This window comes from Eupeodes corollae, chromosome 1 (assembly GCF_945859685.1).
Source record: "Eupeodes corollae chromosome 1, idEupCoro1.1, whole genome shotgun sequence".
NCBI lineage: Eukaryota > Metazoa > Arthropoda > Insecta > Diptera > Syrphidae > Eupeodes > Eupeodes corollae.
This window is the reverse complement of record NC_079147.1, coordinates 128,808,902-128,834,368: the sequence shown is the minus strand read 5'-3', so window position 1 is coordinate 128,834,368 and position 25,467 is coordinate 128,808,902. Positions and strand designations below refer to the sequence as shown.

At 34.4% G+C, this 25,467-nt stretch overlaps 1 protein-coding gene across 4 annotated transcripts in view; it reads left to right on the top strand.

The window, feature by feature from the left end:
* Positions 1 to 25,467, top strand: part of LOC129952392 (protein winged eye) — a 77,067-nt gene that overhangs the window by 32,799 nt on the left and 18,801 nt on the right. For all 4 annotated transcript variants that reach the window (XM_056064957.1, XM_056064966.1, XM_056064974.1 and 1 more), the window contains exon 8: positions 19,820 to 20,340. In XM_056064957.1, the coding sequence (XP_055920932.1) occupies positions 19,820 to 20,340 (521 nt within the window). The remainder of the gene's footprint in view (positions 1 to 19,819; positions 20,341 to 25,467) is intronic.

The window sequence follows — 25,467 nt, the reverse complement described above, 5'->3', positions numbered from 1 at the left end:
TCTTTTTTAGGTTTGATTAATTATTACTCTCGATTCATACCTAACTTATCTAGTGAGCTTGCCGTTTTGTATGCGCTTACTAAGAACAACGTTAAGTTTGAATGATCAAAGGAATGCGATGAGGCTATGAAAAGAAGTAGGGCATTGCTGGTAGAAAATAATTTTTTAGTTCACAATGACCCCCAAAAGGAAATTGTTCTTCATTGTGACGCCAGTCCCTATTGGGTGGGAGGAGTTTTATCTCACGTGATTGATGGCGTTGAGCGCCCAGTTTTATTTGTATCTAGTACGTTAAGCAATGTAGAAAAAAATTACTCCCAACTCCATAGAGAAGGGCTAGCCATAATATTCTCTGTGAAAAACTTTCATCAATATATATATGGCAAAAAGTTTACAATATATAGTGACCACCAACCTCTTAGGGAACTTTTTAGTTCCACAAAAGCATCCCCGCCCGTTTCCCAGTTTCGATTAGTTTGAAATTCTAGGGCTAGCAGAGGTTAGAATAAAATGCCATGCAATATTGTATTCAACGAGCGAAGCAGCCTTTGAAAATTTAGGTTTGCGAGAACGTGATAGCTATATGGTTAATGGGCAAGCATATTCACAATAAGAATTCAAAAACGGACCACTCGGTTTAATTCGTTGCGATGGAAATGACAAATTAACTGCGAGGTTGTAAGCTTACGTTGCATGAAACATTTTGTACACCGATCTTGATGATTTTTATGAATATCTGTGATAATGAGGGAGGACATTTTATTAGTGCTACGAACAATAAGAGGGTATTTTATATGGTAAAAAACTATTGTTTTTTATTCTTCCTCCAAGTCGAAAAAAGTCCATAATTGTCAATAAAAGGGGAGAATTTTAGGAGCTTATATTTTAAGGTCAGTTGGTTTTTAAAATCCACCAAAATTTAGTTGCTTGTCCAATGATGCCCTTGGATTTTTTGACACCATCTTGCAGTATCCTACCAAAGATGTTGCCTCCAATCACCATGTCTATTCTGTCAGATTTGTTGAACAGTGGATCAGCCAAAATATAATTGTTCCATTTTTTAATCTCATATTTAAACGATCTTTCTGGCTTGGCAATAGTTAAGGATGGAAGAACAATAGCTTCTACATTCTCTTCATAGTTGCTTAAGAATCTTGGCTTTAGTTTTACCTCCACCTTATGTCATGATTCTCCAACTACTGCTTTACCTAGACCATGAATCTTTAAGTTAGTTTTGATTCGAGGAATGCCCAATATCTGTACTGCTTCTTCAGATATATACGCTATTTGTGAGCCTTGATCAATAAGTGCTCTTAATAGTATTTGTTCTCTATTATATGCTTTGGCCATTACTTGAGCCGTTGCCAGAATTACGGTTGTCTCTGCTCTATTCATTTGGATCTTCTAGATGCAGTAGCTCATGATGAACTCTGTAAAAAAGTTTACATTTAACTTCTCCCCATTTGAGGTTGAGGCATTTGTAGCAAATCTTTTGGTCTCTTGTAAATGCTCTTCGGTTTTCAGCACTGGTTCCCATGAATTGTCGGCATTCAATGGTTGTGTGATTAGTGAGTTTACAATAATTACACACGGGTTTACTTTTCACCTTATTTTTGGTCCTCACCGTATGATGTGCTTTGAAAATTGGCTGTTTGCTGCTTTTGAACAATGGTTCATTTTCGGTCACCGCCTTCAAAGTCTGGTGTTGTTTATCGAAGTCTTTTAATGTCTGAATTTCTTTGGATTTCCTTATGGTTTGTTCATACAATTTAAGACCATCATTTTCTAATTTCCGAACAATTATGCGGGCAATAAAAGGATACGCCTCTTCTATTTGCACATAAAGAGATTTAATAGCGTTAAGGCACTCATTTTTGGTGTCTAGCAGTTCTCTTACGCTCTCTGCATTGTCACTGTTTATGACTTTTTGGTCCAGAAGTCTGTCCCACTGTGTTGTAAACAAAATACGTTTATTGTAGTATCTTTGCTTCAGTAAAAACCAAGCTGCATCATAGTTTTCACTTAATATATTTAAATGTTGAATTAATCTCGCTGCTTCGCCTTAACATCCGCTTAATCGTAGCATCTTTTCAGTGTTTGCCATCCGCGTGTTGTTGTGAACCATATCTTTGAATAGATTGTGGAACGTTGCCCACTCTTTTACTTTACCATAGAGTTCGGGAATTTTAATTTTTTCCAATTCCAAATTGGAATAGTGCGTTAACTTTGGCTCTTTATTTTTCGAGCCATTCATCAACTTGGGAAGCTCTTCAAAATACTCATCAAGCATTCCGTAATATAGTTCTTCCACTTCTTCATTATTGAAGTCTGAGAGCTTGTTGGTATAGAGATTTTTCATCTCTTCAAATAAGATTTACAAATATCTTATATTGGCTGTATCCACTGCTCCCAGTATTTGAAGATCGTCGATTTTTTTTTTAAAAGATAATGTATTGACCAATGAATATATACTTATGTGTATAGGAAAAATTAGGTTTTCCTTCGGCTTTTTTTGGTCACTTTGATCGTGGCAATGAAACAAGGTTGTTACATTAACTTTTCCCGACGTTTCGGCAGGGGTTGCTGCCTTCCTCAGGGGAACTTTATTAAACATGAAATATAAAACACATAGTACAATATTGTGGACAACAAGAATAAGAAAAAACTTACAATTTAACAATTAAATTTTAAAACAATGTAAAAAAACACTTCTAATTAAGAAGTTCAGTCTATAACTACAAAAAAACAAAGAAAAAACTCTTATGAGGAAACAAGTGAGCAATATACAGATGATATACTCTGTGTGTCTTGCTTGCGATTCATATTGTTTTTGTTGTTCAGGATATGGAGCGTTTCGAGTGTATATCGCTTGGAAGTATGTTTTTCCGTTTGAAGAACTTTAACACAATCGAAATCCGGAGATCAAAGTGACCAAAAAAGCCGAAGGAAAACCTAATTTTTCCTATACACATAAGTATTTTTCTTTTAAGAATATTTATTATCCTTTTAAATCTTTTTATATCAAGGTCTCCAATTGCTTTGGGTTTTTCATTCCTTGAGGGTAGGTCTTCTGTTTGTACTGGTATTTTACCAGCAAGACCTTGAAGCATTTTGAGGATTATTTTTTGCAACTTTTGCATCGTACTTTCAAAAATTTTATTTTTGAAGTAGTCCTCTTCGCCAATACCATCAACACTTAATTTTTGTTCGATTGGCATCGAATTAAATTTGGAGTATTTCAAACTTTTTTAAAAGCTCCTCGCATTTAGCCTTCCTTATGGGTACGTCCGACAAGTTGGCATATGTATGATGGACCTTATTATTATATTATATTATACAAGTGAAACACACGGCTGACAAGATATAACTGACTTTATTATGATAATGTTGACGTTATATAAGCATGTACCTACTTAGTTAGTTTACATGTTGTTATACTTAGTTATTAGTTATAATACTTACTTTAACATCTCCCTTTTAATATATATTATTATAATACTAAGCTGTTTAATATATCTAATCATAATAATGTAAAATATATACCTTCAATATTTTTTGAAACTAAAATATGATCTTCGTTATCACATTCAGGACTCAAAACTGAACCATCACTTGATGGACTACTTTGTGAATCCAACAAAGTTTCAACAATTGGTTTGTTCGGCGGCGAGGGAACCTTTCTAATTTGCTGCCTATTACGTCGATAAATCTGATTATTTTCATCCTGAATTAAATACGATCGCGAAGTCATTATTCATTGTGAACTGCGATAAAGTAAAGACTGTGTTTGAAAAGTAATGATGACTGTGTTTGAAAAGTAATAAATGGAAGTGTTTAAAAAATAAGTTTTTGAGTGATTTGAATAAACCAAATTTGTGTTTTATTTAAAAATGTGAATAAGTTTTAATTGTCGGACCAAGCCGAATATTACTTTGGTGGTAGAATAAGGGAATACATTTGCTTTTGAATTAGAAGAAAAAGTGGAAGAGGCAAATACAAATGTTGCCTTATCTAACATGGTGTCAGTTCTTTTAGCCGAAACTCAAAGGAATGATGTCCTAAAACAACTAGAAACCCAAAGAAGCGACCAAAAGCAAGAACAGCAGAATGTTCTCAAACAACTAGAAACTCGGAGGAATGATGTCCTGAAACAACTAGAAGCCCAAAGTAGCGACCAAAATCAATAACAGCAGAATATTCTAGAGCGGTTCGACGAACAGAAGGCAGATTTGTGGTCTCCGAAGGAAAAATCAATACTCTCGAAGAGCGCGCCGAAAAACAAAATATACGTTTCGAGAAAATGAACAAACAAATCGAAACCATCACAAATGAACTAGAAAAAGTGCGAAAGATGAAAGCTCGAGAACCTTCTGGTGAGTGCTCAAGGAAGAGAAAAATAAATCCTACAAGCTTTGATAGTCAGATTCCCTGGCCAATCTACAAGAAACAGTTTGAAGCACCAGCTATGACAAACAGCTAGGACGATCGCAAAAAATACATTGCTCTTCCGCTTGCTTTAAGAGGATCTGCTGCTGGACTGCTACAAACCATCCCAGCAGAAGAATGGTGACTTCACAGTTCTGGTAAAAGCAATCGAACAGCGGTATGGGAATAGCCACATGGCAGAAGTCTTCCATGTTCAGCTTTACAATAGGATACAGAAAAGAGGCGAAACTCTGCAACAGCTTCAGGGCTATCCGAACTACCGGAAAGCGAACACTACCAGAAGCATTGGCTTTCGCTCTGACGATGGAAGCTGCATAACAAGCTTTCCAAAACGTGCATCGCCTCTTGTCAGAAGGCTACTGTGGAAAGGAGTCAGCGAAGCGGACCAGCACGATGCTAGAACTGCAATAAGACTGGGCATCTACAACGAAAGTGCAGATTACCGAGAAGCGGAACCGCATGGCAACACTTTGTAAACAGAAGTAATTCAACTGGTCAAAGTAACACCAACAACGTTGCTTCCGAAGTTGTTTCCCACCCGGGAAAACGAATAAGAACCAACTTTAAGGAGCAGAAGCTGCTTTCTGGTATGGAGGATTGAACAAGATGCTATAAAAGGTTCGACAGCGATTCTACTGGCTACATGCAAGTGAAGATATCAAGAAGTGGTCCCGAAAATGCGATACCTATGCTGCCACGAAAGGCCTGAACAAAAAGAACCACAGCCAAATGCAGCAGTATAATGTCGGAGCACCTTTCGAAAGGATTGCAGTAGACGAGGCGGGTCCATTTCCAGAAACAAATAATGGAAATCGTTATATTCTGGTCATCATGGATTACTTCAGCAATTGTCCTGAAGCAAACGCGATTCCAAATCAAGATGCCAAAACAGTCGCAGACCAAATTGTCTTCCATGAAGTTTGTGGGCTTCTTAACATCAAGAAGACAAAAACAACACCACTCCACCCACAATCTGATGGCATGGTCTAATGATTCAATCTAAAGGAACATCTTCGCAAAGTTGTGGACTTCAACCATCGACACATTCCGCTATCTTGAATGGTGTATCGAAGTGAAAGACATAGCTCAACTGGCCATACGTCGTCTGAGATTTTGATGGGAAGGAACATCGGACTGCCGAGCGGAATAAAATTTGGATGTCCATTGATGACCTCAGAGAAACACTCCTTCAGATCCACGACAGTACCAGGTTGAAAATAAAGATGTTCAGTGACCGAATGAAGACGCACTATGATATACGAGTGACAACAACAGACTTTCAAGCTGGGGGACGGGTGTGACTTTACAATCCCCATCGACAAAAACTGTTGTCACCGAAACTTCAACGGGACTCTGAAGGTATTCTTAATGTTTGTAACTTTTATATTATATTCTTTAAAGATAAAAAAGTATAAAATTAATTTGATATTAATTCGATTGTTAAATTTTGAATAAAATTAAAAATTCTTGAAAAGTATAGCCGTATCGAAAGAACTCTGCGTAATGTCATAGGGGCTTTTGTGAGTATTGAGGCAGGGGCTGCAAAAATGAGTTTAATGGTTAATGATACAAAAATACATACAAAACCGAGGTCTTGGTCAAAACGTAACCATCGATAGACGTAACTTTGAGGTAGTGAAGGACTTCGTCTACTTATATCGTCGCTATATAAGACCCTTATCATCCTCGTCCTGCTATACGGTGCAGAAGCAAGGACTATGACAAAAAAGTACCTTGGGCGGTTCGAGAGAAAAGTTCTTCGTGTGATCTACGGTATGCATCGAAGCGGAGTGGAGGGGAAGATAGAACGACAAGCTGTACGGGATGTACAGCGACGTGGACTTAGGCAGAAGGGAAAAAGTCCAACGAGTAACATGGCTGGGTCACGTAGAGCGCATGGGAACCAATGCTCAGGCTCGGAAAGTCTTCGAATCCACACCCACAGGACAGCGCAGTAGAGGAAGACCGCGGATCAAGTGGTGCGCACAAGCGGAAAGTGAACTCACCCAACTTGGAGTGCGAAACTAGGAGCCGAGCTAGATGGAGAAGTTTGTTGGGTAAGGCCCTAGTTCACACAGGACTGTAGCGCCACCTTAAGTAAGTAAAACGCTACATTGTTTCTTAAGAAAATCTTTCAACAAATTCCGAAACTGAATTAAATTTATTGCTCTGGTTCCAGTATTAAAGGAAAAGATGGTTGATTTTGCAGTATCAAAAAACATCGAGTTGTAGAAAGTATTTAACAGAACTATAGTTTAAGAAGAAATCACTTGGTGACGAATGAAGTAATAACAACTAGTAACTAGTAAAAGGTATAAGCTTGTTTGAGGAGTTGCTTAGAAACGACTTCATTCAACAATAGATCGCCCACCTATATTTAGTCTTACTGTGTGTGTTGATAAGCAACGGTCATCTTAATGATTTCATTTTGTCTGTTGGATTTTTTGATCATGAAAAAAACAGTTACTAAATTTATTTTTGAGACCCCCTGATGGAACTACAAATAAAGGGGTAATCGGAAAGAGAGCTGTCATCGTCCTTTCCAGCTATTTTGTTCATTTTGTAAAGAAGATGAACGTTTGGCAAAAGATTGTCCATGTCGCCGCAACCCATGCGGATTCACAAGTGCACCGCCTCTTCAATATTCACGATTCTATGTCCCCATTTAAATTGATGACCATACCGTCCAATCCTTAGTAGACACCGGTCGATATGATCGTTATTTAATATACGTGGGTGTGGTCGCATTATGTTTTGCGTAACCAAAATATATTCCTTAGCCTGCTCACGTGGGCGTAAATCAAATTTGATCTACGTAAGGTGATAGTCAAATCGATACCTAAAAAGCTGTAAAAAAAAATGTGATTGTCATTTTTAAACAAATATGTTTATTCCAGACGCTTACACAAACGAATTTAAGAATTATATTCAAAATCAGCAAATTTAATACTTTTATTTAGATATTTTATAAGAACCAATCTAAAATTTGAATCTGAAATTGTCCAATTGAATTTAATTGAGTTGAATCATCTTACACAGACGGAATAAAATGATAGTCCATTTGACTATTAAAAAAAATGATAGTCAACTATCACCTTAGCGGATTCCACCCCAGCATCTCTCTCGAGGAATTCCAAAGTTTCCTGAAGAGTCCCAAATTATTAATATGTAGCATAGTCTCTTCGTATAATGGAGTTATCGTCATCATCGTTTAGTGTCGCATTTACTCTCTTTTTGACAACTTCTCCCGATTGTGCACAAAGATTTTGTGTAGTCCACCTGTCTGAGGTGGTCGCTGAAACGCTAGCGAAGGACTTGCGTATTACCTTCGGTTTCGATATTCCGGGCGGCAAGCATTTCTATAAATTCGTTTTTCTTGGACATGTTAGTGAAACTCAGGCTCTTGATCTCGTCCATGGGGACGTTTGCCTTATCTTCGCTCATCTTACATAGATGGTGGCGGATTGTAAGCTTTCGGATGGCGAGTGGTCAGAAGCCGTCCAGAGAGAATCATGACTTGATAGTTGGAGGATTCTGGACGGCGAGAACGGCCGGTGTTCGGATACAAAATTTTAATATAATAATTTTTATAATTTTGTATGCTTCTTTTTCTAATGCTGAGGTAAGCTCACCCGATTCCGGAGTCGTCTCGAGAAAGCAAAAAACGAAGAAAGAAGAAACAACCAACCCACTTTTCCCAAATGAAAACATATCTCTTGTTTTCCAAATATTTTTATTATTTCATTTAGATAGCTTATGAATACAATCAGGTTGGAATAAAGGGCAATAAATGTACATAGGTGCCCAGCAACACTACAGGTGTGAAAGGGAATACCACCTGGTGCCCATGCCCAGCAACACTTTAAAAGTGAAGGGAAACATGTTTTGTTGTTACAAAACAGCACGCTATGTTGCAGGAGCCCAGCAACTCGAATAGAGAATTGGAGTATCGTTAGAAACTTATGTTTTGGTATGACAAAGGTCATAATAATCGGATAAGCTTCGGAATCCCTTGTGTTTCTTTTGTTTGTAAGTCAATTTTTCTACCAGAACAACATGTGAATTATAAAAAATGAACATCATCAACATTTTGTACTTGTTTTTTGAAATCGGGTATGCTGGTGGTATGCTGTTATGCAAAATATTAATCTACCTGTAGAAAAAAAAATGTTCACCAAGGTAGAGCTCTTAATATCAATTTTAAGTACTTGCAGTTTAAATTTAAAGTTTTCCCATTTAAAATACATGTAAAAAAAATATTTTTTTTTTCAAATTTCTAATGCTCGCCCGATTTTTACAATATTGTGAATCGGTTTTATGGACCTTATAGGGAATTTCACGCTCTTTAAAATTGTCTTTATGTTTTTTTGTGTAACTCGTAGTGGTTCGCCAGTAGGAGTCGTCAAAGTTAAATTTTTTTGAATGAACATTTTTTTTTGCAATTTTTTTTAACAATTCGCAAAAAATAGTGAAAAAAAAGAGCTGAATCGTAAAAAAAGTCTTTTAACAAATATTTGATGAATTTACGGCAATTATTCATTTGATGCCGAGAAAAAAAAAAATTTTTTGCGGAAATGATTCACCCTAGTGTGTATGTGTTTTTTTATGTGTATTTCACCATGTGTTGTCATTTGGTTGTTTTTAGTTGTTGGATAGGTTGTATTTAAGAGTGTGTGTATAGAACTTATATGAGTATAAGTGTATAAGACTGGGAGAAAGAGATAAAGCATCGTTTTGTCCAACCCGAGCCCCCAAATTCTTCCCACAACGTCGCGTCGTAGAGCTTAGCTGAAGTATATACCGCGTTTACAAGGAGAATTGAATCCGAATTGAATCAGGATTTAGCGCCGTATAGACCTGGATCGGATCGAAGTAGAATTACTCGATCCAATCCCACTGCAAGAGGTGAATCGAATCGAAAATTTGTTTGTAAACCCGAATCGGGGGATCGAGTTATTGGTGTGTGAGGTTTTGCTTGTGTGCGTGCGATAAGTTTTTTCCCTCTTGTTTGTTCTAAGCAAAAATAGTCCATTTAAATAGAGTATTTTTGGTTCTAAGCTGAATTTAATTTGGCGCTCGTCTTTGTGTTTAGAGCATTGTTCTAAAATTGTATGTTTATTTAAAAGTAGCAGTACGCACACAAATAAAACCGAAATGTCATTTCGATTCCATTTGAATTCGATTCCTCGATTCAGTGCCACCATATACCTGGATCGAAATCTCAATTCGATTCGATTCCTCGATCTCGTCTTGCAACCAGGGTAATAATCTAACTGGACCGTTGATCAGTGGAAGAATATACTGTTCTCACACGAGAGCAGAATGGCCCTACAAGAGCCAGATGGTGGTTTACCAGTGTAGACGCGACAAAATGAGAAGTTTGCTCCATGAGCCATAGCCGCAACAGTGGGGTATCTGCTAGGTTCGATACTTGGGAGGTATCAGTTACGAGGCTGGCACGGAGCTCGTGATCTTCATCAGAGAAGCTGTCCAGAAGTGCGTGGAGGAAGTTCTACAAAAACATGTCATTGTTTTGCGCCCTTTATTGGAGAAAATTGTATTTTAATGCAAGATAGCGCAAGATGTTGCGAGTTTGAGTGTATGCAACAGTGGGGTGTGTATAGGGGACATGCTGCATACTGCAACCCCCCTTATTGGGCTGACTATACGATTTGGGATGGGTGCAAGGTAGAATGCTAAGTTTCTTTTGAAATAAGCTGGATTTAGGGAAAATTAATTTTCCCTGGGTGTATCTTAATCCGTATTCGATTATTACTATCAAAATAAGATAAAGTATGTAAATACTAAAGCAAGAAACAAATATTTTAATTAAAATATTTTTTTTGGTAATTTTCAATTTTCTCAAGAACTACTAGACACAAAATCATCTAGTTTTCAATTTTTGATCAAAACCAAATGAGGACAATGAATTAAAAAAAAAGAAACAATAGTAGATAATATTAAAGTTTTGAAAAATAACTGTTTAAACATTTCTGTTTTATTTTTTTCGGGAAAAAAAGCTTACCAGACAATGAAATGTTTGAAGGACAGAATGGAAGATCATTGTGATTATCATGTATTTCTAGGGGATACTCGAGATCCACATCTAAAACATTACCAATGTTTGTATTTGAAATTAACCAGCCGTTAATCTCATCTAAATTAGTTGGAGATTCAACCCATCTGAATGTGGGAGGTAATCAGACATCGCCCAACCGTATAGGTTATTAGCATCTAATTACATTAAATAATCAGATGGTTTACTTGAATCATACCATGTATTTATTATTTGCTTTACAATGTCGCAAGCTACATTGTGTTAAACCTCCTCTTATGCCCTTAGCGAAAAAGTTATACATACATGTTAATATCTGTCAAAAGTTCAAGCTTATAGCATAAAACACCCTTACGAGAAGTTGAATAGATTTATCATCTTTGAAAAATGTAGATAAAATTAAAAAAAAAAATTTCATCAAGAGTTTTTGCTATCTTATCTATTCTTGAAGGTAAAAATCTAAATGAGTCTATGAACTGGAATTCTAGAAACTCGCTCTGGTCACTATTTATTAATAGTTTTGTTGATATGGATATATATTTCTCTTTGTTGAGAGGAATAATATTGATAAAATAAATGAGAATCATAACCGGTCAAATTATGAAAAAAAAATTGGAATGAATTTAGGTATCTTAAAGTTTAAGTTACAATTTAAATGCGCTGCTCCTCTGAATTTACCAGTTAAGTGATCATGATCGCTTACATTTACCAAGCCCCATACTGCTTTTTTACAAATATGATATCTTGTTGCCTGCTGAAATTTGATTTTATCCTGAGGTGTTATGTTAATTTTGATCTTCTTACTCAAATTATGTCGATGAATATGTTTAGAATATTCAATCAAGTTCGTAAAAATACTTTTACACAGCCTTCACCTACAGTGAAAAAAAAAAATATATTACAGCTCTCATAATTTTCATATAGCATAAGAGATAAATCCTTTAAAACAAAATTTACTTACCGGTGTATTTGAACAATTTATTTAGAGATGGATCAAATGAGCATTTGATAAAGTATGAAACAGCAATCGGGACATGTTTTTTAATCGATGTAGTCGATGATTTTGAGGCATCAGGTTGGCAGCTATCAATATTCACAATCATGCATTCAAAATCTGCATAGATGGCAAATGGCAATTCGAGTGACCTCGATTGATGCTCAAACTGTAGTATATTATTTGTCTCATTTGGTATGGCTGTCACAATTTTGTTGCATTCAGTTTCATGCTTCTCAAATCCTTTATCCGTGTTGAATATCAGCAGGCATAAATTACACATTCTAATTGATCGTTTGCCATGATTAATTTGAGCTCCTATTAATCTGGACCTATTTTTTTATCCTCACATAGTGATTGTATTCGCCTTCTTTTGTAAGTAACAAGTTTATATGTAGGTCTCTCTTATGGCTAAAATTATAATATGGACCTACAACTCTATAGTTTTCTCCAGTTCCATTTTTTTCTACTCCGAACACATTTACACTTATTGCTGGGTTTAGAGTTTCAAAAATCGAAATATCTTTAAATTTCAAAGGTAAAACTAAATTTTTCAAGTTAACTACAGTTCCATTCATTAAACTTATCACTCCGTTTTGAATGTTTTCAATCAGATATTTACTAGCTCTATGCGAATGGTCATCTATGGGGGAAAGAGCTGATATAACTGCCCATTTGAAACAGAATTTATCATTATTTTGCACATTAACAAAAGTTTTTTCAATTCAATACTCCTCGGTAATTTTAAGTAACTTGAACCATTTAAGGGCTTATATTCGTTAATATTGACTTCAGTATGTTTACAAAATAGTGTCCATCCAGAATCTCTGTCCTCAAACTCTACAATTTTAGTCTCAATGATCTTACTCATATTTTCAAGTATATCTTGCAAGTTATCATTTTGAAGAGCTATCTGCATTAGACATTTGAAAGATTTTATATTATCTCATTTTTTTTATTTTTCATGCACTGTTGTATATTTCATAAACTGTGCAAACAGCCCAATGCTGAAGTTTACACTTCCTTCAAACGATTTTCCAATTAGTTGTATAATATCAGTGTTACAACTTTTCAAAAATATATTAATGTCTATAGCCCCCTGATCGGTATTTTCTAATGAGTACGTTTCCACTTTGCCTTCAAAACAATGCCTTTTCTGTTAAACCGTGTATTAATAACTGGAACTCTACTTTTTCTCTATGATCATAGGCTCTACTGTGATGTGACCATTCAGAAGTACTAACGTCTATTTCACAAGTAACGCATCTACGTTTTCCCGGTGCGTTTGGCAAAGATGGAGGGTCATCATTATCAAGAAGTTTTCTTTTATTATTAGACTTTTCGATTTCATTATTAATTTCAAATTATCGGCGGGTTGTTCATATGATTCCTACCGAAGTTTCCTTAATTGAATTCGTTCGCGCATACGTTTTTTAACATTGAGGACATTTTATCTTATAACCATGTACAGCTTTTATATGACTGTTAAGAGTACACATTTGTATAAATTTGCTACTGCATACGTTACAAACAAAATTCGCCGTTGTATTATATTAACTTTACAGTTTATACCGATTGCAAAACACGCACTTTTTGGATAACTTTTCTTAGATATGAATATTCTACATACATATATCTTTAATAAAATTGAAAAACTTATATGGGAAGCAATGTTCTCTACTCACGATATGGAACAAGACTGTTAATTAGTTAGCATAACATTTCTACTTTTATATTACGATAGAAATACAAATTCAATTAAGTTACCCGCATACTATCTATAAAACATAAGTCCTACCGAGAGATTTTTTTTCATAGTTCTGCGATTGAGATACTCTATAAAATAAAAACTAGGGGTTGAACTCTCTTACCACACACCTTACCTGTTTCAACATAAAAATTGTAAAAATGTTTGTATGGGAAAGGTGAAAGGATCATTCTCACCCTATGAAAATTGGAAAAATATGTTTGTGTGGAGGAGATTAACTATCATCTTTCTCACACTCAAATACCCCTATCATTCAAACCAATGGTATGTGTGTGTGTGTAAGAAGATTGGGTGGGGGTACTTCTATAAATAAGAAATGATTTGGTGATAATTAGAAAGTCGATTTCAAGAAGCGTGTAGCTCAACATAATTACTAATATTATACATAAAGATTAATTCCGATGAAGCAGAATACTCCGTTTTTACTCTGGATGATTTCGCTACTTTTGAAGCAAATTCATTAACACTAGCCAGTGGATATAAACCAACAAATGAGCTATCGAAGTTAGAAATGGGTCTAAAATATAACAACATTTTTCTCGTTCTGCTTCCTTTATACAAAATACTTGAAAATTAAAGCTGTCCACAGAAAGCATATTACTAATATATCAACGTGGATCAACGTTTGAGCTGAAATTTACAAAAATATAAATAATTGTATGTTAATATAATTTATAAGCATATATGTATATATGTACATACATATATAAAAATATATAAGAAAAAAAAGTGAAATTAAAAGTTTTAAAAATCAAATTTATTTCTTCTATTAATTTTACAGAATTTTGTTTTTATCGATCCAAGATTTATGTTCTTGTTGGAATCCCAACCATTTTACAAAAACTTTATTTCTTCTCATTTGTAGAACTTTTTCAACTAGATATACATCCCCACAATCAGTTTTCAGCAGTACTAGTTCATAAAAGCCTCCTTGAATAGGTTTTCCTTGAAAGTCTTCGAGAAGGTATGTTATAGGTTTTGTTGCTTTGCTTGTCTATAACCAGAAAACCCAATGTCAGCCCAACACTGAGAACATAATTCTTTAAACTGATTAAATGTCATATCAGAGTTTATATGATCTTTGTAAACATGCATCAAATTCAGTTCATCTTGTTTGAAAAGAATAATAAAATTAGCATTGTCTGTAATTAAATGTTTTTGGTATATGAGTATAGGACTGTTATAAGTAAATACTATCAACTCCATTATGACGACCCGTGAAAAATAATCTCTTATGCTATTTTGCTTTTGGCATGCAACATCATCGAATGTAAATATTGAATTATTTTTCGTGTCTGATGAGGGCATTATCTCGGAATTATTTTAGAATTCATTGTATTCTATTCCTTTCACGGATGTAATCAGCTTTTTGAGATATATATATGTATTTTGGTTGATGTAAGGATTTAGAATAAATATAAGTATTTTCAAACTTTTATCCCTTTGGGCTGAGAAGAATACTAAGCATAACATTTGTTTTTCCACAGTTTGATGGTCCAACAATAATTCCTCGAATACTGTTTGAGAATAATGAACCATGTTTTTTTTTATTTTGGCTTTGGAAATAATATGATTGAGCACAACGTTCGAAATCATACTCATAATAAAAGAAAATCAATTAAAAGAAAGGTGCTTTTGAATACGGTTATAGACAAATTAAAATTTGCTACATATTCCTTCATATAATTATTGTGGCCCTGGAACTAAATTGGAAAAACGATTACGTAGAGGAGATAAGGGGATTAATCAACATAATGCGGCTTGTCGTTTGCATGATATTGCATACTCTAAGAGTAGCTCTGTCTCAGATCGACAACGTTGCTGATAAAATTCTAACTGAGCAAGCGTGGAAACCATTTAAAGCAAACGACTCTTCAACCTCTGAAAAGTTTAGCAGCCTTTTGGTCACCAACATGATGAAGACGAACACAAAATTTGGTATGGGTAATAAAGAGAATACAAAAAAAAACTACCCGAGCTTGTAAACAGCCTTGTAAGAAAAATATTTTTAAAAAGGCCATAACTCAAGCAAGAAATGCTATTAAAAGCAATATCAATTGTTGTGATAAAACATCTATGGCAAATATTGCTCTGAAAGCTGCAAAAATGTTTTTAAAATAAAAAAAAAAATATACGAACTCCAAGAATAATCCCACTTCCAAAGAGAGGTGGTTTTCTTCAGTTTCTAGCTCCTATTCCATCTGGCTTTTCAGCTGTTGGATCTTTAACAGGTGCAGTTGCCGAAGTTGCAAAAGCACTCAATCTTGGTTCATTTATAAACACACCTAATACAAAAAACTGATTGATTTGCTGCCTAAGAGACCTTTAAATAATCATGATATTCTACGGTTTGGAAAGAAACATCTCAAGGACTTTAGAGGAGTTTTTATGCGAGACTCATTACCAAAAACCTCTACGGATCAAGAGTGTAGCGTTATAAATTTGGATAGTGAAGCAGGTATAGGTAGTCATTGGGTAGCATATATTAGAAATAAAAAATATAACATTATAAAGTATTTTGATAGATTTGGTAATTTAAGACCACCAACTGAAGTAATAGACTATCTTGGTAATCAAATAAAATATATTTATATTCGAGAACAAGATTTTGATGTGGAGATTTATGCTTAAGATTTTTGTTAGACCAATCATGAAATGTTTTCAAAAGTTTGAATAAAACCATGTGAACACTTCAAAAATGTCTCATTTGTCTTTTAACCAGGATGTCGCTTACATTAACATTAAGTGGGAATGAATCAAGTCTCAATGCAGAATATTTTCCACCAATTGTACTGCAATCTAATTTGTTTGCGGACTTATAGATTTTCAAACATATAACTCTATCCCAAATGTAGATGAGTTTAATAATTTGATACATGTGGGCGATAATGTTATCTCGCTTCCTACTGGTTCATATGAGATAGAAGATATAAAAAATTTAGTACAAAGAAAACTTAATGATATTAACAATAAAAAAAAAGTGAATTTAAAATCAAGGCTCGTAAGATATTGACTTCTGTAAACCGAATTCAATTGGATTTCTTTTAGGATTTAGTAAGAAGCTGCTGAAGGCAAATAGGCAATATGAATCAGATCTCTATAAATAGAGTTAATTCCATACGCATTGAATGTAATATTATAGATGGAACGTATATTAACAATCAATCTGCGCATATTTTACATGAATTTGCAGTTAAAGTAAGTTCAGGCTATAGAATCATAGAAGTTGATCATAGAAGTTCCGAAAAATGTGAGGCCCTAGTTCACACAGGACTGTAGCGCCACCTTAAGTAAGTAAGTTCCGAAAAATGTCATTTATTTGCACGTGAACGTCAGACGAATAACATCATTGTGTTTAAAGTTCATAGATCAAGACGGAAAAGTTATAAATTTTAGAGGAGAGACGGCTCGATTACATTTACAACCGCAGCCATGATTGTATATAAAAATATAATAACCACAATCCCATATAAAAACACTGCCGAAAATAATTCATTACTCAATCAAGCTTCGAACCCATTCGCGGTAACACGTAATCTTACAAAACATAATCAAGATTTTTTACTCTCATTGGGGTATATAACAATGTGTTGAACATTTTCCAAGACCCCAAAATCTATGAAAGTGGTTCTAAATATGAATATCATACTTACTCACAATATCAAAACAATTTTGAAAAAAATGGCATCTTTCAGATTTGCATACAACACCAAAATCGTAATGTTCTTCCTTCGGAAAGTTTTCTATATGTCGGATGATCACTATCGAGGACAGATGGAAAAGAAATAATCAGCACAAAACTTGTAAACAATGCAATGGATTTTCTCTTCGACGAAATACGTTATAAGCTGAATCGAAAAGAAATTGATTACAATCGAAATGTGGGGATTAGAACAACAATCAAAAACTATTTATCGTTGAAAAAAATGAGAGTGATATGCTATTAAATGCTTCATTGTGTCCTGATTCAGTTATTTATTTGCACCCATTTCATTGTAACTACTGCATTCGACGATTATAAAAAAAATGATTCCCAACGCTCGTCTTGATCTAATTCTCTCTCGTTCTAGGATGGATGAAAACGTTATAATCTCCCCAACTGATGAAAATGTACAAGTAAAACAGTAAAGAGTACCACACTTGACTTTATCAGATTCGAATGCAAATGCAAATAGTTTTATGAAAATTGCTTTCCGAAACTGGAGTCTCTATGATTATACCGTGTTATCAAGCTCTGACCATCACATCTGGAACGTTAAAACAACAACGCAAATAAAAAAAACCTCGAAACATTGTATTTGCACTACAAACTGCAAAAAATATCTGCTGATCCAACAACGTTTTGACCATTGTGATTTAACAGACTTAAAACATATTTATCACACAAATTCTTAACAAAACGATAGCAATATAATTTCTATTTGATTTATGATGCATACTTTTACTTTTCCATATCATACTCGTATACTAATACATTTAATAAAACAACGTTATTTGTCACGAAAAAAATTGTAGTTGATGCCAACTGTCAAAATTTTTTCGCGTTCCACATTATCCACACTCGCAACGAATAAAATAATCGCGCGTACTTAACCTAAAAAAATCATTCTTCAGTGGTGAATGGAGTTCGGCTGTGGCTCATTCGTAACGAATTAAAAACTCTCATGTGAAAGAAATGTCAAAATCGACGAATATTCGTTCATTCGTTGGTCGTGCTGATGTGAATAGTGCCTTAATTACCTTAATCCAAGGAAAATCCTAAAGCAATAGATATAGATGGTCAAGTCTTATTAGTCAAATGAGTGACTTGATGGCAACGATGCATCAGGGTCTTGATATATCAATGCACGTATTATAAAAGTAAATTTTAATTGCCGGCATTAATCCTTATAGAAATATAGTGCTAACCATATTTAAATATTTTTCAAATATTTGTATTTCCATTGACTTTAAACATCCTCAAAATTTATTCCATTCAAAAATTCTAAAGCATCAGATAGAGGGGTCAAGTTCTATTAGTCCGATGATTGACGTGGTGCTATCGATGCATCAGGGTTTTGATATACCAATGCAAATTTGATTTTGATTTCTGATGACTTTTAACATCCTTTAAATTTATTGAAAGTGTGCCACGAAAATCAGAGGGTCCCTGAAAATGTGTGGATTGTAATGGTCTGCATACAAATACTTATGTTTGTATGTGTTTTTTTTTTTTGTTGCCCTCTTTCTTTGTATAAATGCTTTGAGCATTATCATCTTAATCATCAGTTTATAACAAAAATAAATACAAGCAACATGAACCATCAGGACGCAAGTATCAAAATTACACAACAGATGGAAGAGTGGCAAGCAAACTATGGCTGCCATGCTGGGAGTTCCAGTAGCTTCAGGATGCCGCTTTGGTGGAGGTTGGTACTGTGGATACTACCAACATTTACAGCCTTGTGGCAGTGGCCCACCTGCTGTATTCTTTAAAAATAAAAGCTTATAAAGGGGGGTTTGATGTAAGCCCCCTACCGGCAATACTAACTATTTTTTTAAATATTAAAATTAAATTAAAATATTAAAAAAATTAACATGTATTTTTACTTAACGATTCTTTTCTCTCTTCACTTATATGGACCACCTTTTCTGAAAAACTTAACTTTTGTTCAGTTTTCTATGGTTATTTTTGCGTTCCGAACGTGAATTTTACGTTTTTGCGTTTTAACGTAGACGTTAATTTTACTTTTTTGCGTTTTAACGTGAACGTGAGTTTACGTTTTAACGCGAATTTTACGTGTTTGCGTTTTAACGTGAAGCATTGTCTAAAACCCAAAATAACACCGGTATCTAGCATAGCATAGATCAGAACCCAAAGTGGTACCGGTGGCGCCGGTGATACCGTTGATACCGTACCTTCTAGTTTATACTACTGAGGTACCGGAGAAATTCGCTGTTAGAGTTTTTCTCGCATACAAATTTAATACAAAAATACACTATTTTATTTAAGCTCAATCGCCAATAAAACATTACAAATTTTATTGCAACAAACATGGAGGGAGGTTATTATTCGAAATAGGTTATTATATATTTCGAAAAGTCAATTTTGAGGGGAGTTTTTATTTTTACAATGGCCGGGCACATCTTGTAGGGTATAAGTATCAGTTGGCATATATAATTTCATATATAATAGCATATGTAATTTCAGCTAAATCCAGTCGTTATTTATGTATTCAAACTACTACTAATAGTGATTTAAATTACTTAAAGCTAAAACTAATTATTTTACAATTTAGTTTAAGAAATTAAACAACCGTTTGTTTTTCATATTTAATCAGCTTAGACCATCTTATACAAATAATATTACGAAAATACCCTCAAAGTGTGGAAAATGATATTAAAGAGAACTTTTGATTTTTTTTTGTTGCAGATTATATTTTGACACAAGCATAATGCACCTAGAATAATGCAATCAAATATTTTTTACTAATAGTTCATGCTAATTGATAAAATCATTTAAAAAGACTAAGCCTAAACTTTTAAGTGTTTAAAACGTTTTTACTTTTGATTTCAGAGTACAATGAAAATCCGTTCAGCACCCTCGGAAAAAATAAGAAGCATAGCTCCTTAAAAACTGCACCAGCTGATACAAATAATGATTCATATAGAGAAAAAATGCGACATTCAGTAGATCGACAAAACGATATTTCTATAAATCGCAGAAACAAAAAGGAATATGACAATATCGAATCAAATTTGAGTGAAATAGTATACAAAAACACACAAGACTCCAAGAAAAAGAAACACACAAACCGCTATCGTACATCTCATACTAAAAGTTTGAACACCGTCATTATTGATGAACAGAAAGAAAGAGAAAATGTACTAAATGAATATACCAAATTACAAAGCTTGAATTATAATGAAATACAATCAAATCGTGGAACAAATTACATCATAAAGTCACAAATAGATAAAAATACAATTTCAGAAAAATCTGATACTGAATTAATGGTTAAGAATCTGAAACACGAGATGAACGGACTAAATGATCAAGATTCACCTTCTAATGACGCTTACAAAACATCTGATAAGGTAAGTTATTTATAACAATTGTTGGCTTCGTTATCAGAGAAATTGAACAATTGAACTTTTTTACGTTTATGTGAAGTAATATCTTTTGACGATGTGTTAATAAGAAAAAAAAAACTATTAAATGAATAATATACAATAATAAATTAACTAATTATAATTATATACAATAACGAACGGAGTAAAACGTTTACAATTAGAATCGCTTTAGAATAACATTTTAAATTATTATGCTTTATTATTGCTTTCGCAACGACTTAAGAAAGCCTCACTAGGAAGTCAAACGGGATCATATTACAGAATATTGGTGATGAGAGTAAGATTCGCCATGTGGTGGTCGGAGACAGGCCAAGTTCCGCTGCAAACTTACACGAGCAGCGGCGATATTTTGGACAGATGTTGTGTTTCTTTGACATACGCTTGTTGGCTAATTGTTAACTGAGCCGGTGGCCTCGAATTTGGCCAAACAACATTGAATAGATGACTTACATAAATGGGCGACCATAAATCATAAATACGACGCAATGCGTGTATCGCTACTCCTAGCGAACATCCATTTCGACAATGAAGTTTGATCATTTCGACGTGTTACTTGATGATGTAACATTATGACTTTAGTCTTGACTGATTAAATGATATGCTTAGACAGAAAGTAAAAGAAACAATATGGCCGCTACTCTTATAATGACGATACATTATAAGATTAATTCTCTTGGACACATTTGCATTTTGGGTTGGAAGAAGTTGAATGTTGCTTTTGCAAGACATTATCTTAAAGAACCCTAAAATTAATGAATATTTCATCTTTTTTATGAAAAAGGGTTATATTGCTTTTCAAACTACTTTATTTCATCAGAAAAAGATAGGTTCATAATAAGTTGACAAATATTAATCAGTGAAAAAATGTCAAATAGAGAATTTAAAGCATGACAACGGTTAGGCATGCAATATTCCCATTACATTTATCTGAAAAGGAAAAAATCGTAACATTCAAATTCTATAGTTGATTACGCTATCAGGCCAAATTTGCTATCGAATTGAAATGAATAATTCTATCAACTTAAATGTTACAATTAATTTTCCTCAGATTATAACTTACAATTTTTTGTATTTAAAGTTTGTATTTATATTCTTTTTTGAGTTCTAATGAAAATCCATTTGCTAAGTCTACTTTATGCAAAATTCCATAATTTGAAACTAGTAAATAATTATGATTTTGACGTGACTGTTTAACAAAATGGGTCTGTTAGTTATAGGTTGAATTAGAAGAATATAATTTGTTCCAAATGATCGAAAACAATTTCTATGTTTCGCATGGCATTGAACTTCTTTTTTTAAATTGAGCCTATAAAAAAAGTAACATAATCTAATCGGTTAAAAGAAGCGATCAAAGTGCCATTTCAAAGTCGACCCTAGCGGTGGTTACGAGTATTTAGTAAAAAAAAAGTTAAATGGTGACTTTAGTTTGTACGGAAATAGACCCATTCGCTTTTACTAAATTGTAAGTGTAAATTTATTACATATCTGCTTTTATTTTCGATTCTCAATTCATTTGATCGTCAATTTTATGTGACGTGCTTTTGTTCTCACGGCACAGTGGGCCTTTAATTAAAGGTAACCTACCATTACTTCGCGCTTCAGCGAACATAGGTCTTCTCATAAATTGTTTTGATAAAGACAGACCATATCGAGCTCGTCCCGCCATTTTATTGTAAGCGACATTTTCAATTAAAAAGACAACTTAATTATTAAAATTTGCTAGTAACACATAGAGCCTTGAAGACTTTTGTCATGTCTTAACATAAGCATAATTAATAATTTCCAATACTGATTACGGTACAAGTTATTTCAAGGATGAGTAAGCAAGCCTTTTAATTGTCGTTTACGATAACATTTATTTTGTCGCTTACGATAAATTGACAGGAAGGGCTCTATATTTTGCCGCTTAAAGATATCGTTATGGGTTTCTTTTACATTCACAAAATTAATAAATCGAGTCAAGCGAGTCATCCTAACCTTAAGCCAAGCCATCACGACTATACTTTTACAGGCCCCATCTTGCAGGACAAAATGATCAGCTTCATTAGTTATTTTCATTAATTTTTTTTTTTTTTTTATATCCGATGGAAATCTTCAAGACACTCGGTAAGAATCGGTACCGAGTAGTGTGGGACTCTTACCGCACTAAAACCACCGGTGAATCAGGACCAATCTATGAAAGATCGACAAATGATTTTTATTTCTTAATTTTTAAAATCGCATTGGGGAAGTTTAAGGTTATAACACTTTCCCGTAGCTTTTAGCCCATCAGCTCATGAGGCTTGGTTCTTCTTAACCTCCGAACATTGTCTCGTACATTTAATACGGTCTCCATTTCAGAGTTAGTATGACTTTGCAGTCGCTGATTGTGTGATACAGCGTGTTTCTTAACCACTTCTGTAACCATTTCAATTTGAAGGTCACGATGTAGATCGCTATTTCTTATATACCTAGGGGCATTTATTATTCCACGAAGGACCTTGCTTTGGAATTTTTGGATGGGTTCAGCATTTGTTTTCTTTGTACAGCCCCATAGTTGGATGCCATATGTCCAAACGGGTTTCAATACTTGCTTATATAACATTAGTTTGTTCTGGATAGATAGGTCAGAGTTATTTCCTATTAACCAGTACATTTTTCTGTACTTCAAGTTTAGTTCTTCTCTTTTCTTTTTGATGTGTTCTTTCCATTTAAGCTTTGCATCCAAATTCATTCCAAGGTATTTGGCGGTATTGGAGTAAGGTAGTTCTGTACTGTTTATAAAAATTGGAACATTGTTTATGTTTTTGTTTGTAAAGTTTATATGCGTCGATTTTGTTTCGTTTAATTTGATACGCCATTTGTGCGTCCAATCACTAACTTTATCGACTGCATTTTGCAATTTTTGTGTAGCCTTCGTAACGGATTTATCTGGCACCAATATTGCAGTATCATCAGCAAAGGTGGCCATGATAGCGTTGATGTCCACTGGAATATCCCTTGTATATTACAGATACATGGTTGGTCCTAGGATACTTCCTTGTGGTACACCGGCTTCAATTTTCTTAAGTTCCGAGTAATCTTGGTCGTACCGTACTCTAAAGAGTCGGTTCGTAACGTAGGATTTCAGTATTTCGTAGTACTGCCTGGGGAAGTCCCTATGCAGTTTGTACTCAAGTCCCAAGTGCCAAACCTTGTCAAAAGCTTGAGCAACATCTAAGAATACAGACGAGCATACTTGTTTTTCTTCAAGTGCCTTTTCCACAACATCCGTAATTCGATGCACTTGGTCTATCGTGGAATGTTTATTTCTAAATCCAAACTGATGGCTCGGAATTAGTCTTCTTTCTTCAATTATTTTGTTAAGCCTTTTAAGTAGCAGTTTTTCAAAAACTTTTGCCATGATTGGTATAAGCGATATTGGTCTGTAAGATGTAACTTCTGTTGGTGGCTTACCTTGTTTAGGTATAACAATGACTTCCGCAATTTTCCAATGATGTGGCACATATCTTAGTTTAAGGCATGCGTTTATTATAAATTGGAGTTTCATGAAGGCTATAAGAGGCATTTCTTTCAGAACCTGAGCAGTTATAAGATCGTACCCTGGTGATTTTTTGTTTGACAACTTATGTTGACACATGCTTCTTACTTCTTTGAGCGTGACAAAAGGTATTTCACATTCGTCGTTTCTGTCAACAAACTGTAAGGGATCTGTAGCTGTGCTTGCTGGGAATGGCTTGAAAACATTCGCGAGATGTTCAGCAAAGAGATCAGCCTTTGGTTTCGGGTTTCCGATCCATTTACCATCTTGAGATTTTATCGGCGGGTTTTGTGTCTGAGGTCTTTTTAGGCGCTTAGTTGCTTTCCATAAGGAGTATTCTGTAGAAGCATCCGTCGTCAGACTTTTCAGGAATCTACTTAGTGAATCATTTTTAAACTCACAGATTCTTTTTTTTTAATTCGTTGTTAAGACGGTTAAAAACTACCTTATCATCTGGGAATCTCGTGGATTGCCATTTTCTTCTAGCTCTTCTTTTTTCCAATATCAACTCCTTTATTTCGATAGGATATTTTATTTCTTTTTCTCTCGCATTCGAAATAGTTTGAGTACTTTCTTCTGCAGCCTGCTGCACATCAGCAATAAATTGTTCTACTTCATGATCAATTTGTTCAATTGTTTGCATAGGGGATCTTAGGTTTATAAAATTTTCAAGTTTGTCTCTGAATTCGTTCCAGTTTGTTCTGTTATTCACGAGCTTGGAATTACTTTTTTCTATTATTTCTGTTTCGCTCAGTGATAAAATTACTGGAGTATGATCTGATGATAAATCGTAATTACCTTCGACACTTATATGATTTCGTTTAATACCTTTAACTACGAAAAAGTCAATAAGGTCTGGTATTTTGTTAGTATCAGATGGCCAATATGTTGGCGAACCAGAAGAATAAAATTTTCATTAATGCAAATACGAGTGGTCGTCAGCGTCTGCTATATGCCCTCAAACCAAAGTCAGCACTAATATCTATTTGTGGTTAACCACATATTAGATTAGTGCTCACCACCGATCCAACTTTACTACTTGCATTTTCTTTACCTTAGATTTCACAATCAAATTTCGCAACTTAACAGCAACAATTATACCTACTTAACTAACTAACTGTCCTATCAAAAGATCGAGTGACGAGATTAATTTATTTATCCCAGTCTCTTTATCAAACATCATATTTAATAATGATCAAACAGGCGTTGAAGGTGAACCACACTTAAAGGCCAAGTTTTTTTCATTTCACATTTCTCAATTTTAGACTAACTCAAATAAAACCGTGCAAAGATGCACAATTCAACAAGGCGTTAAAGTTATTCAGACTTATTATGAACACGGACTTTCAAATCAAAATGCATATCGTAAACTCCGTGATTTTGTCGGTCAATTTAATCCTCCAAATGTGCGTATAATCGCAAATTCGTTCAAAATTGGAGCTAACCGGATTTTTAAGGGATCATGTCTAACAATTGAACTTTTCACGCTCGTCGTTAATACAATTTATCAGTGATGATGCCACCAAACACACAGCTAAAGAAACAATGCCTCTTTGACAAATTACATGGCC